This window comes from Falco rusticolus, chromosome 3 (genome assembly GCF_015220075.1).
Source record: "Falco rusticolus isolate bFalRus1 chromosome 3, bFalRus1.pri, whole genome shotgun sequence".
Lineage (NCBI taxonomy): Eukaryota > Metazoa > Chordata > Aves > Falconiformes > Falconidae > Falco > Falco rusticolus.
In genome coordinates, this window is record NC_051189.1 from 46,439,705 (window position 1) to 46,452,378 (window position 12,674).

Here is a 12,674-nt window from a genome sequence, read left to right on the forward strand (position 1 = left end):
ACGCAGCTCTGTCCCCAGGTGCTGAAACCAAGGGCTGAACAACCGGGCTGATGATAGCAGTCACCCTTGCCTAGAAGCACCCTGACCTCCTTGAAAGCGTCCCACTTCCTTCTGTTGGTTTGCAGTGGTATTTTAATCAGTTGACCAGGCAATACAGATGCCAATTACTTTTTGCCACATGACTTATTTTGCTATCATTTCAAAGATATTCATTAATATTTATTTTAAATTGCATTAAAAGAACCAGCAGGAAGACACCAATAAAGAAATTTCCTCCAAATTCTGGCATCACTCTGTTGGCACGTGCATTACACCCAGTTTTAGTACAAAGTATACACCAGACCAATTCTAAATATTCTGGAAATTGCAGCCTAGTTTAATCATAGAAAACAAGATGATTAGACAAATGAGTCATTTTATTTATTGCTGCAAGAAAAAGTAGAGTACTTTAGTCAACAAGAGAAACTTTGCTGCTGCATTTTTGGAGAGTAGTCCTCATTTCAGTAAATTATTTATCTCTAGTGATTGTGTTCCGCAATAAAATCCCACCTCATCCTGAAGATCTGGGTGAGGTGACAAGGCAGTTACTAGGATGCTCTCAGAAGCAGGTGGAGAGTCTGCCCCAGCCACTGGCCAGCAAGGCTGCTTGCAGAGAAGCAGGCAATACACACCAAGCAACAGCAGAAAAGTCAGGGGAATATAAACATCGTAAAAAATGTTTTATGACATAAACTAGCCTAATCTCATAAAAACTTCACAGGTGTGACTTTCCCCATTCTACCTCATCCTAACCTCAATTTTTCTTCTCTGTGAATTATTTCCTTACAGTACTCATTTGCTATACTCAAAGAGCTGATGCACTTAAATAAGGTAAAGTACAACTTATTTCTGCTTAAAATATATTACTATTTTAGTATTGTGAGATTTCCGTTATTTCATACCCTATGTCTTCTTTTCTGAAATCTTAGCATGCACCACTCTGTCTACCTTAGATGTGTCTGAACACATCAGCTGATTAAATCCTAGGGTACCAGTGTAGACAAGGGACGCTCCAAAGGCAGTCCAAATCACTAAGTGAAAAGTCTAAAATATCTGGTATTTTAGTCCTTACCTAGAGGCATAAATACTATACTTCAAATGAATTCAATCAAAGGCTATGAAATAGCATCAACTGCTCTGTCTAGCAAAATGCTGCCAAGCCAGGTATTATCAGGTCATAACGGATAGCATTTTTATTGCATTAGAGGGAAGTGGTGACTTCACCACTTTGAGGTGACACAAAAAGCTTTTGGCAGAACTAGAAAAGACATGGCAGCGCTGGTTAGCTGTGTGATAATGTCATTCTAACCACTTTCATACTAAAACCAAACCTTGTACTATGCCTCCACTTTAGCAGTGGTTGCTACCCTGATTTTACAAGCTTTCAAACTGACAAAGGAAAAGCTAGATGTCGTGATAGCAAGGTTATATAACAAGAAAAATGTGAGTTACATCTTTGGAAGGTGGGAAGGGAGTCAACCACAAGGCAATCTCCTCCAATACATGTATGTCATCCCAAAATAATCAAAACATCTTACGATATCTGTAGTTTTCCTTTACTATGCACTGTCACTGCACTTACGTTTGCACTCGACGTGGTAACTCTCCAGCTTCCAAAACCATTCAGGACCTCACCTTCTGCATAAATCCAGTCTTCAGGTTAAATCTGGGCCCCAGTCAAATTCACAGCTTCAACTTCCACAAAATATTTTCACCAGTTCTGTACAGGAAAAGCAATAAGGGCTCAGCTGACTGAGGTTGCTTTTTAGTTTCTGGAGTGTTCAATTATGCAGCAGGAGAAATGAAATGACTTTCAAGTACAACGCGAGCAGCTTTAGTGAAAAGGAATGTAGACCAGTAAACTGAGAAGGGAAAGGTCAGAGTTCAGTTGCCAGCGTTTTTAATAGAAATACAAAGTGCAAAGAGGTACACACAAGGAACAGTGGAACAGGTCAAATATGTGTAAAACGAAGGAATGCGATGATAATGTTTCATTTTCAAATGCTCTTAGGATGTTTTCTGTCAGCATCTTCTTCCCTGTCCGAGCTAGATAACTTAATTAATTAAACCTGCAGCTTTCCTTCCTATGGAGAAAAACTTTCTGGAACATAACTGAAGCCCCAATTCATGTAAAGCAATGGAAAATCATTAACATTGAAAGAAAAATGGGCCTTTCACATGTTCCTTGTGAGAACCCTGTGCTTTATGCACCTTTCCCTCTCCATTTTTTGCATGAACGTCATCTGTTTAATATTAGCAGTTCCGCAGGGATTACAACTGTGGTTGTAGCTAATCTACAGTGGACTCTACAATAAACGAGTAACAAAGTTGCTTTTGCAACTGAGGAATTTAGCCCACCATTAGGTGTGTTGCAAGAGCTCAGGAGGCTTCGTGCTGCTTGCACATGGGCTACAAGCTACAGCCACCGCAGGCTGTCAGATACACAGATTCCCAGTGCGGACAAGGGAATTTCCAGCAGAGGTATAACAAAATACGTAGTATGACCCTCATTGCTACGGGGATCACCTCGAGAATCCCTCCAGCAGAGGAGCAGCAGAGGGGGAGCGCATGTGACCCTTCACCACTCCCTCCATGGCCTGGAGACAACTTGGCCGTAAAACATTCCCTGTTGGGCTGCTGGAAATCACAGCAACCACCAACACCATTTTAAATTACATTTCCAAACTTCCCAAAATATGGGAGTTCCAAGTCACCTCTGCCTGCCCCACAGCGCCAGGCTGTGCCCCCCGAGGAGCCCAGCACACGGCATCCAGCCGGCTTTTGCCCTGTCCGCATGTAATGCGTCAGGCTCTCCTTACAGCTCCAGTCTGCAAAAACAACGCGTTTTGAACGCTGTGCTGAAGTGTGAACACAGCACTCCCCAACTGGGCAATAATATACTAGCAATGAAAATGTGAGGCTGGAACTGGGGAAAAAGCTCCAAAATCTTGCTGTATGGATGTGAATAATGGGAAAATAGTTGCAGCTTGCATTCCAGATACATTATTTAGACTCCGCCTGTTTGTTTTTCTTAATATGACTGAAGTGATCAAAATCTCTCATTTACAATTTTCAGCTAATCCTTCTACATATGCATTAGACGCTGCAATCCTTTCCATAGATGGAATCTAATACTTCCTTTGTAATTCATGGATGAGTTTTCTTAATTAAAAAAATGAGGATAAATCACTCCACTCATGTGGAGTAGTTATTGTCTTAAATAATAATCACTGTGTCTGGATTCCATCACAATGTATTTTGCTACTGAGCACCCTGTTTTCTTCTCGTATTATTGGAAATACCCCTCCCATGGCCTCTGTGGAAATGAGCAACATAATGCTTTTATAACTAATACGGATTTTTTGCAGTTTGTTCTGCTTACACTGCAGCACATTCTACTTAGTTCAGGCCTGATCTCAGAGGTCTCTGCACATATTCGTGTGCCCGTGAGAAAGAGAAGCATGTAATAAAGTCAGTCTCCATGTAGCTCCACAGAACAGTATAAACTTCTCTGCCTCGTTCTTATCTTGTCTGGTACAACTGCAGGTAAACAAATACACCAAAAAAATTTATTTGTTGCATGCTCCCACTGAATGCACGTCATGCTCTTTATTTCACTCAGGGTAAGTAGCGTGAAGCCTCCTCCCCCCTTAGAAAGCTGCGTGGCATCAGCCATGAGACAGGGACAGTTGCTGTCAGTGCTCTTTCAGTGAAAACGTCTCCCTATTGCCACTGGATCAGCACGTGGGTTTGCCTGCTAAAAAAGTTGTAATTTGTTCAAGGGAAAAAATATTATTAGGATCCAGCTTTGTCTGAGATGAAAAGTTTAGCATCCCAGTTCTTCACATAAGATTGTCTTCAGCAGCTGTGAGGAAAAATGCCTGCATCACTGCTATTTTTCTTATTTCTTCACATCTTAAATGATACACCTAGATGTATATTAAGGCATATACAGAGATATGGGAAGCACTGGAACATCTCTATCCTGTAAAGGTAAATTTCAGGCAATGTCATACCAACTGTACCTTGAGTATCTCTCTGTATTACAGTCCGTCTTTACTTACATTAGACATAATTTCATAAAGATATTTCAAAAGTAGCAATGCATATCTTGTATCTATAGATTAATAACTCATGTCTCTAAATTACTTTGATGATAAGTCTGGTATAGGAAAGTTGATTTTCAATGCCTTTCTTGGCTCTGGTATCAATTATATATGTTCCTATTAAAAATTAAGCCCATTTAGACTGAGCTAAATGGAACCTGACTGGACTGTTTGGTCTTAAGAAAAGCTGTGACCTTTCGCACTGAGCTGAAGGAAATAATCAACATGCTGGCTTACATTCCCTATTCCTCATTTCAGTTCTATCACAAAAGATTTTTGTTGCGAGAAGGGTTGCTTGGGGTGTTAACAGCATGCTTATCTCATATTTCCATAAATCCATCTTCATTTAATGATTTTGTAGCAGCTCCATAAGCACGATGAGCATAGTCTGGAAAGAAAAGCTGATCCTACAGTAAAGATACTGATGAGAAATCCAAGAGAGATTTAGTTTCTAACTCAGCTGCTCACTGCTTGCAAGACTTTGTAAAGTCATTCAAATTGTGTTCTCCATCAGTAGAATGAAGATTATTTCATCTTGGCTTCACCTTGTTCTTGCTCAAGTCTGAGAGTCTGGACAAGCTGTAGGACAAGAGGGCCCCTGGGGCTGCAAGCACTACTGCAACACAAACAGGTTTCCTTCAGCTGGTATATTTTGATGACAGATAAAAGGTAGCTGGTGTCTGTGGTAATTCTGAATTATATAAATGGCAAAGTTTTTATCAACACCAGGACATTCTTATTATGAAGTTAGTAGGGAGCAACAAGTTAACAACTTTAGTGCTGTCAGAAGTGTTCTCTTTATGATTCCCTATTTCTTTGTTTCACAGTCATCTGTGGCTAAGGAAATATTATCCTCCACTCCTGCAGTGAGTAATTTTCCTTATGTAGTTTTTGCTTTTTGGTATTTTGTCAGAATTTTCCAAATTCTCTCCTGTTTTCATCCTCTATCTGCAAAGAATACTTTCCCTGTACGAAGCTGAACTCAGAGTGGGAATTAAAGAGTTTTTATCTGCTGACACTGGGAAAAGTGAGGTCTTCAAGAAATATTTCCTTAATTACTCCTTTCTTGTATTACTCCCCATTCTCTGTGAATGTTAGCATCCTTCAGGAGGAAGTAGAGGACCCTGTGTAGTAGGCACGGCTACAGCTAGTGGGAAAAGGATAAAACGAGAGCCTGGCTGGCACATTCTTCCCGCTCCCCACCCTCCCAGACCCTGGGGATCCTCACACAATCTCCACAAGGATGCAGGATGAGGACCAGTGATAGAAAGGAACCAGCCAAAGACTCAAATGACAGAGGATATGGAGAAGCAGATGAACCAAAGAGTTGGGGAAATCTGTAGCAGTTCCAGCAGCCACAGCTGGATTTATTTCTGCCCAGTGCTGGCTGTGCGCAGATCTCTCTCCTCTCTCTCTCTTGCGGTGTCCTTGCACCTGATCTCTTTCCATCTTTTCCTCTTCCCTGGTCCCCACCAGCAGCCATAAGACTTATCCAGTGTGAAATAAACCTCCCCATGACTCCTCTTCTACACAGGATGTACATGCCTTTTATTTGGTCCTTTAATATGCTTTATTCTTACGTCATCCTTCATCTTTTGCTGTTATAGTCTGTATCTCACCTACAGGGATTGTCTGCACCTCTGTACACAGTGAGATTCTGATGCTGGCTGGGTTTTCATTATGACCAGATTAAACACAGAAAGTGACATTTAACAAGAGTACTGAAGGACACGGCAGACTGAGTAGCTGAGTGGTCAGGCTGAGCATGGACGTTTGTGTGCAGAACAATGAAAGCTGGAGCCAGTCAGCCCAGGGACATGGGATGTATGCTGCAGGAGGAAAAATCAGGATGCTGCTGGGCTCTCTGTCCCACGCTAACTATTAGAGTGCAAGCCAATAAATGATGGCAGAGCTGAGAGTCAGTAATTGACCCAGAGGACTAATCTGATGATGTCCATCACAAAAAGCTCTGCTTGTAGAGTGCATCTTTACAGCAAAAGAGACACCAAATGTGTCACCTCTGGAGTTAGTCAGTGCTTCCCTAACCATCCTAGAACAAACTTTATAGCTTTCCTACTGATGCAGTGGCACAGCAACTTACTCATTGCTCCAAATGTAGATCCCCCACATGCTAACATAAATACACCCACCTGGATGATTTTAAAAATGTCTACCTCTTCTCTTGAGGGTTCACTCACAAAGTTGGCTGATATTACTGCACAAACAGAGAGCCTGACTCTCTTCTCACATACACTGACTGTACACAAGAGCTATGCCTTTGGCTTGAATGGATATATTCCTGAAAATCCAGACATTCCTTTGAGCATCCTTAATCTGAGTCAGAGAGCTGGTGTAAAGGATAACAGGTGGCAGAGAGCACAATTTCCATACAATAATAATACTGAATTCTGTGTTCATTCTGAAAGATAAAGACCTGGCTGTATCTCAGTTACCAGACAAGTGTATGACATCGACGTACTGCAACATTAGGAAAGGCAAATGAGATCTGAGGAGCTATAAATTGAGGTGTCTTCCTCCTCCAGGGAGATAATTATGCATTAATGCCCTAATGAAATTTCAACCAACATACTGTGTATTATTCCCATCACTCATGCCCAGAAATGATGAACTCCAAGTATAGCAAATGCAGAGCAGAATATTTACATGGAAAGGGCCTACCTCAAGACAGAAAGCTGAAGAGCACAGCTAGTTTACCTCAGCAGAATGAGGACTCAGGAGAATAATCCCACCCCAGAAACACACCAGGAAGAAATGCTCTTTAAACTGAAGGACAGGGGTGAAGGAAGATCAAATAAACGTAAACCAGCTAGAAATATTTGGGCTGGAAATAGAAGGTGGTTTCTGACAGTCAGAAGAAACACAACTTAGCACAGCAGGGGCAGAGTCCTCGACAAGCAAAGTGGTGTGAGGGGTCAGTGTCACCGCTCTGCGGCAGTGCCCTGGGGTGTCCCACCGGACAGAGCAACGACCTGCCCCTGCGATGGGGCCGAGAGCCTGGCCAGAGCGCCTGGGGCTTTGTCTTTACGGGGTTCCTTCCCAATCTTGTTTTTCTAGTCACAAAATTGTGAAAACAAGGCAAATCTATTCATACTTGTGAAACTCCAAGAGCTTCAAATCAAAAACAGGCCCGGGGGGGAGGCAGCGGGCGTGCAGCGGGGCCCCTCCGCACCAGTGGCCCGAGAGAGAAGGCCACCAAGAGAAAAAAGCTGGAAAAAAAACCCCAAAACAAGCCCCCAGACCCAGCGCCGCCCCCCGGCGCCGTGCAACGCTCCGCAGGGGCACTGCGCCCGTCGCCGCGGGAGCGGGGCGCCTGTCCCCCACACCGCGACTCACGCTGGCGTCTCACGCCGCCCGCCCGCCCGCCCACGGTGAAAACTTTCCCCGGTAACTTGCCCGGTGCCGGAGCCCCGCTGCCCCCGACGGCACGGGCGCCCCCTCCTCACCCCGAGCCCCGCCGGAGCCGGCGGCGGGCAGCGGCGCCGGGGGGATGTCGTAAGTGCTGCGTCAGCGGGAGCCCGGCGGCGATTGGGGGAGGCCGCCCGCTCCCCGCGTTCACTAATTATAAAGTGCCGCCGCCGCCGCCGCCAGCACCCGCTCCGCTCGGCAGCGGCGCGCCCGGCCCCGGCAGCGGGCGCTCGGCTCGGCGCCCCCGGAGCCGCCCTCGCCGAAGCTGTCAGCAGCCGCGGGCTGTGGGTGCCTCCCCCGCGCCCCCGCCGGCGTGTCTCCAGGGGCTGCTCGGCCTCGCTCTATATAATAGCGGCGCCGAGGCTGCAGCGAGGTGCGGCTCACTCCCGAGCAACTCCCGGGAGCCCCGAGGGGAGCCTGTGTGTGAGTGAACTGCGCTGCCTGCGGGGGGGACCGCGGGAGGGCCGGGGGCGGCTCTGCCGGCCTGGGGCCCGCCGTCGGGGCGGCTACTCGGGGCGCTGCGGTGGGAGCCCCTGCCCGGGAGGCGCTGCCGTCCCCTCCCGTCCCGTCCGCGCCCCTGCGCGGTGTGTCTCTCCCCCAGAGGCGCGGGCTTCGCGGGAAGGGCGGGATAAAGGGCTCGGGGACGAACGTTTCACCGGACGGGCGCTTCGGGCCGCTTCATCCTTCGGGTCCGCTCCGGCCCCGGACGCAGGTCCTTTGCCTTGCAGCCGCCAAGCGCCTGCTTTGGCATCAGCGCCCGCTTACCTCGCAAGCGCAACCACCCCGGCTCCGCAAAGCGTGTGAGTTACCGGAGTTGCCTGCGACCCCGCACTTGGTTTTCAACAGTTTCGTGCCGCCTTGCCCTGCCTTGCGGCGGGGGAGGCAGTGCCGGGGGTGAGGGGGGAGGCGGCTGCTGTCTGACCTGTCCTTCTTGCAGCCCCATGGCGTTGCTCCTGAGACTCGGCTGCTCGCTGCTGGCCCTCAGCACCTGCCTGCTCCCGAGGGCGCGGGCGGACTGCGGCCGCGACTGCGCCGCCTGCGCCTACCGCCTGGGACCCCGCGCCGGCATCCACCCCCTGGTAAGCGGGCGCGGGGCGGCCCGGCCGCAGCGCCGCGGAGACCGCTCGGGCGGGTCCCCCGCCCCCCGCCTTAACTTTGGAAAGGGGGAGAAGGGGGCAAAGGAGAGAAATAACAAAAATAAATAGTGGGGGAAGCGGCCGGGGTCGCTTGGAAGACAAGTTGTTGAAAGGGGGAGGGAGGAGCGGGCCCCGGGGCGCTGGGAGGGGGCGGGGGTCCGCGGCTCCGACACAAACCCAGCGCGTCCCGAGGAGACCCCCCGGCGCGGCCGGCCCTCCCGCTGCCCGTCAGCCAGGGCCGGGGGGTAAGCACCCCGCGCCGGGCAGCCCCGGGGGGAGCGAGGAGAAAACCGAGGGAAAACGTGGGAGGGAAGGCGGGGTCGGCCGGAGGGGGCAGTTCTGCAGGGAGAGGAGAGGTCGCTGCCGGGCACTTTAGTCCCGGCAGGGCGGGGGGAAGCTGGGCGAGACGGGAAGGGGGTCCCGACCCCCGGCAGGACGAGGGCTCCCCAGGCAGGGTGGCTGTGGAGCTGAAAAGCGGCGGACCTCCCTGGTATCTCACAAAAAGTGGGGTTCGAGCCTGGTTCCAGTAGCAATACCACCCGCTGCTCCTTTTGTCTGCACGGTGCTGCGCAGGAGTGTGCTGGTGACAGATCCCTTTGGTACTTTCTCCTATGAGCAATCATGCTAAGAATACTGCAGAAGCAGGGGGTTGGGGGCATATCTGTAATGTTAATGATATTGAAATTATATAAAAGTATAGTCACAGAGGCAACTCAACCTGAAATTTAAGTATTAGGGTTAGTGAAAGTCTAGGGTCTCTCAGCCCTCCCTGAAGAAGGTGGGAACTCAGGCTGCCAAGTCCTTTGCCAGTGGCACCTGGGGTTCCCAACCTCAAAGCGATGTGTATTGAGGCATCATGCTCTCGGCACATTTAAGTGATTTGAAAAGTTTTATTCCTATGATGGATTACTTGGGAGCATACAAAAGGAAAGACTGGACCTCATTCTTATGCAGAATTAGGAATCACGGAGTACTGCTTACTCCAAAAGCACAAGAACTTGTTCTTAACCAGGTTTATAAGGGCAATATTCTTAGGATGGCTGGCAAAAAGGTTCCCTATATATTTTTGCTTACATTAGCTTTCAATCAAACTTTAGCTGTAACGTCAGCTAGGGAAAAACGTGGTAGGTTGCTCCTTTGGAGTGACGGATATGAGCTTTTTGGAGTATATGTTGTGGATGTCTACGTTGATACTCTCTCTTGTACACTTTCAGTAATTATTCAAAAAAGAACCAAAGTTCCATTCAGCAATAACACTTACTAGCTGAACAGGAAAAGAAGCAACCCTGCCATACCTGTATGTTTACTATACATGTATGTTTACTATACATGTGCAAACAATTATTAGAAACAAATGTTTCTAGATACTAGCGTCTAGTAACATAACAGAACTCATCACATCGTATCTGTAAGACAAGAATTATCACATTGTACTTGGTCATCCACATCTATGAGATGGAATATGTTCATTTGACAATAAGGGGTTATTAAAACTAATTGAGAAGGGGAAAGACCTATTCTTGCTTTGATTTAGAGCAAGCTCAAAGTCAGACTGAAGCTAAGATTCCATTCTCTCTATAGCATGACTATAATATATAGCAATAAGCATGTAATGCCAGCTAAATTACTGTGTCACAAAATACATAAATACCTTTAATTTTCTTGTGATCAATAAATTTATATATGATTTTTTTATCAGACTAAAATGGGACTCATTTGGGGTGAGGCCAGAGGTAGAGAGCTGGTCAGTTAGCTATTGGAAAGAACTGTGCTGGGGTTTAATTTCATACTTCTAAAGCATATTGAGATCCTTAGAAAACACCATCCATAGGCAGAATAAGTGTTTCTCTTACTGAAAATATTGATGATTTCTTCTTTAATTATTGGGGTATGAAAACCATGAACAAGAAGGAAAACCACCAGATTTACCTTTTTTGCAACTGAAGAGTGTGGCTTCACAAGAAGTAAATCCCCCTGACCAATATGTATGTTATTATCTTTACATGACAGGTTAATGAGTTGTGTGTATGAAATTTTTCCTTTCAGTCAGAAGCAATACAGCTTAGGACTTTTTCCCTTTTTCTGATGGTCGGTCCTTTGCACGTCTAACTAGCAAACCCAGAACTTTGATCCTGCCTGGGAGAGCCTGTATTTCTACATTTGCATTGGTACACATTTGAAAGATCTGTTCCATGAAAGGAAACTAATGATAACAGACGGAAATAGTCTTTAAAGCTATGCGGTGTGTTGAAGATACTGAGCAGTATGGTACAGCTGGCTTCTTTGCAATGAGACTGCCATGTAACTGCTTTCCTAAAATTTCTGAATGTTAGTTTTAATTTCAGAGACTGAATACACTTCTACACTTAATTATGCAGCAAACCACAACTGGTTTTTAGCTTCCCAGTAGTAAATTACAAAAATAAGAAATCATAACAATTCACCCAAACATAAGGGAGGTGTAGGAACTGTACATGTAGCTTCCTTTGAAATAGAAACATAGGGGCAGCTTTGACATACAGGACCCACGATCTGGTGTTCTGTCTCTTAGAGTGGAGACCATCACATCCTTCAGACAGGGATATGAAGAACTTTAGAACAGATAGGTAGCAAGTCAGCTGTTGACAAAGAGCAGTCCTTCCAAGCCACTCACAAGGAGAGGCATGCTCATGGTCTTTTAAAGACGAGTAAAGGTAAGACAAGGTGGCAGTGCGATGTTTTTGTTACTGTCAAACAGTTCTCAGTAAACCACATCCATTTTTCAGGCATGTACACTAGAATGTGAAGGAAAGCTGCCTTCTGCCAAAGCCTGGGAGACCTGCAAGGAGCTCCTGCAACTGGCAAAGCTGGATCATTCTGAGGATGGCAACATTGCCCCAGGAGACAAAAAAGAGCTGGATGAGAACCATTTGCTTGCGAAGAAGTACGGAGGCTTCATGAAAAGATACGGGGGGTTCATGAAGAAAATGGATGAGCTCTATCGGGTAGAACCAGAGGATGAAGCTAATGGAGGAGAAATCCTGGCTAAGAGGTATGGAGGGTTTATGAAGAAAGACTCGGATGATGATGCCCTTGCTAATTCCTCTGATCTGCTGAAGGAGCTTCTGGGAACAGGAGATAACCCCGAAGCAGGGCATTACCGAGAGATAAACGAGAATGACGGGGACATCAGCAAAAGATATGGAGGCTTCATGAGAAGCATAAGGCGCAGCCCCGAATTGGAAGATGAAGCCAAAGAGCTGCAAAAGAGATACGGTGGTTTCATGAGAAGAGTGGGCAGGCCAGAATGGTGGCTGGATTACCAGAAACGGTACGGTGGGTTTCTTAAGCGCTTCGCCGACTCCATTCTCCCTTCAGAAGAAGATGGGGAAACTTATTCCAAAGAGGTCCCAGAGATGGAAAAGAGATATGGTGGATTTATGAGATTTTAATACCTTTCCCTTTATCCCTTTTGTCCTAAATGAGAAAGACTGCCTTATTGGTCATAACTTATTGTAACGTGTTGCTTGTACTGTACAGTTTTTTACTGTCCTTGGTTAATGATGCAACCTGCGATTTCTTGTTTCAGGTTCTGTGTTCTTTCAAGTCAAATAACTGATTTCTGGTTTAGTCAAGTTTCAGACTGTATTGTAGTATCCATGCTAGAACTATTTTGATTACTGTATTAATTTTCTTTAAAAGGAAGTACATCTACAGTAGAGTTGCTTAACTGTATATACAATAAATTCTTCATCCTAACTGCATAAATTCTGAAATGTTATTTATTTTCTCTCAGTCATTTAGTCGAGCATCACCTCAATTTTTCTTTAAGCAATCAGAGCAATGTCAACCTCTTTTCTGTAATGGAAGAATTTGTACGGCACACACAACAGCTGAAACACATTTTTGTCTTTAGCTTTCTCAGTTTCTTAGAATACTAGAATAATAAATGTGCTCTAAAGTGAATATAACTGTATTTGCTCTAATT

The 12,674-nt window shown here is 46.1% G+C and overlaps 1 protein-coding gene across 3 annotated transcripts; it reads left to right on the forward strand.

Annotated features, from left to right (window-relative positions):
• Positions 1-7,729: 7,729 nt before the first annotated feature.
• On the forward strand, positions 7,730-12,450 carry PENK (proenkephalin). Of its 3 annotated transcripts, none has more exons than XM_037382095.1 (3): positions 7,730-7,990; positions 8,509-8,650; positions 11,473-12,450. In XM_037382095.1, exons 2-3 carry the CDS (start codon positions 8,513-8,515, stop codon positions 12,136-12,138), a joined length of 804 nt encoding a protein of 267 aa, XP_037237992.1. In that variant the 5' UTR covers positions 7,730-7,990; positions 8,509-8,512; the 3' UTR covers positions 12,139-12,450. The 3 variants fall into 3 exon arrangements, with proteins under 3 accessions (XP_037237992.1, XP_037237991.1, XP_037237993.1); XM_037382094.1 differs by having other exon boundaries at positions 7,731-7,994; XM_037382096.1 differs by lacking the exon at positions 7,730-7,990 and adding an exon at positions 8,011-8,371.
• The last annotated feature ends 224 nt before the right edge of the window (positions 12,451-12,674 follow it).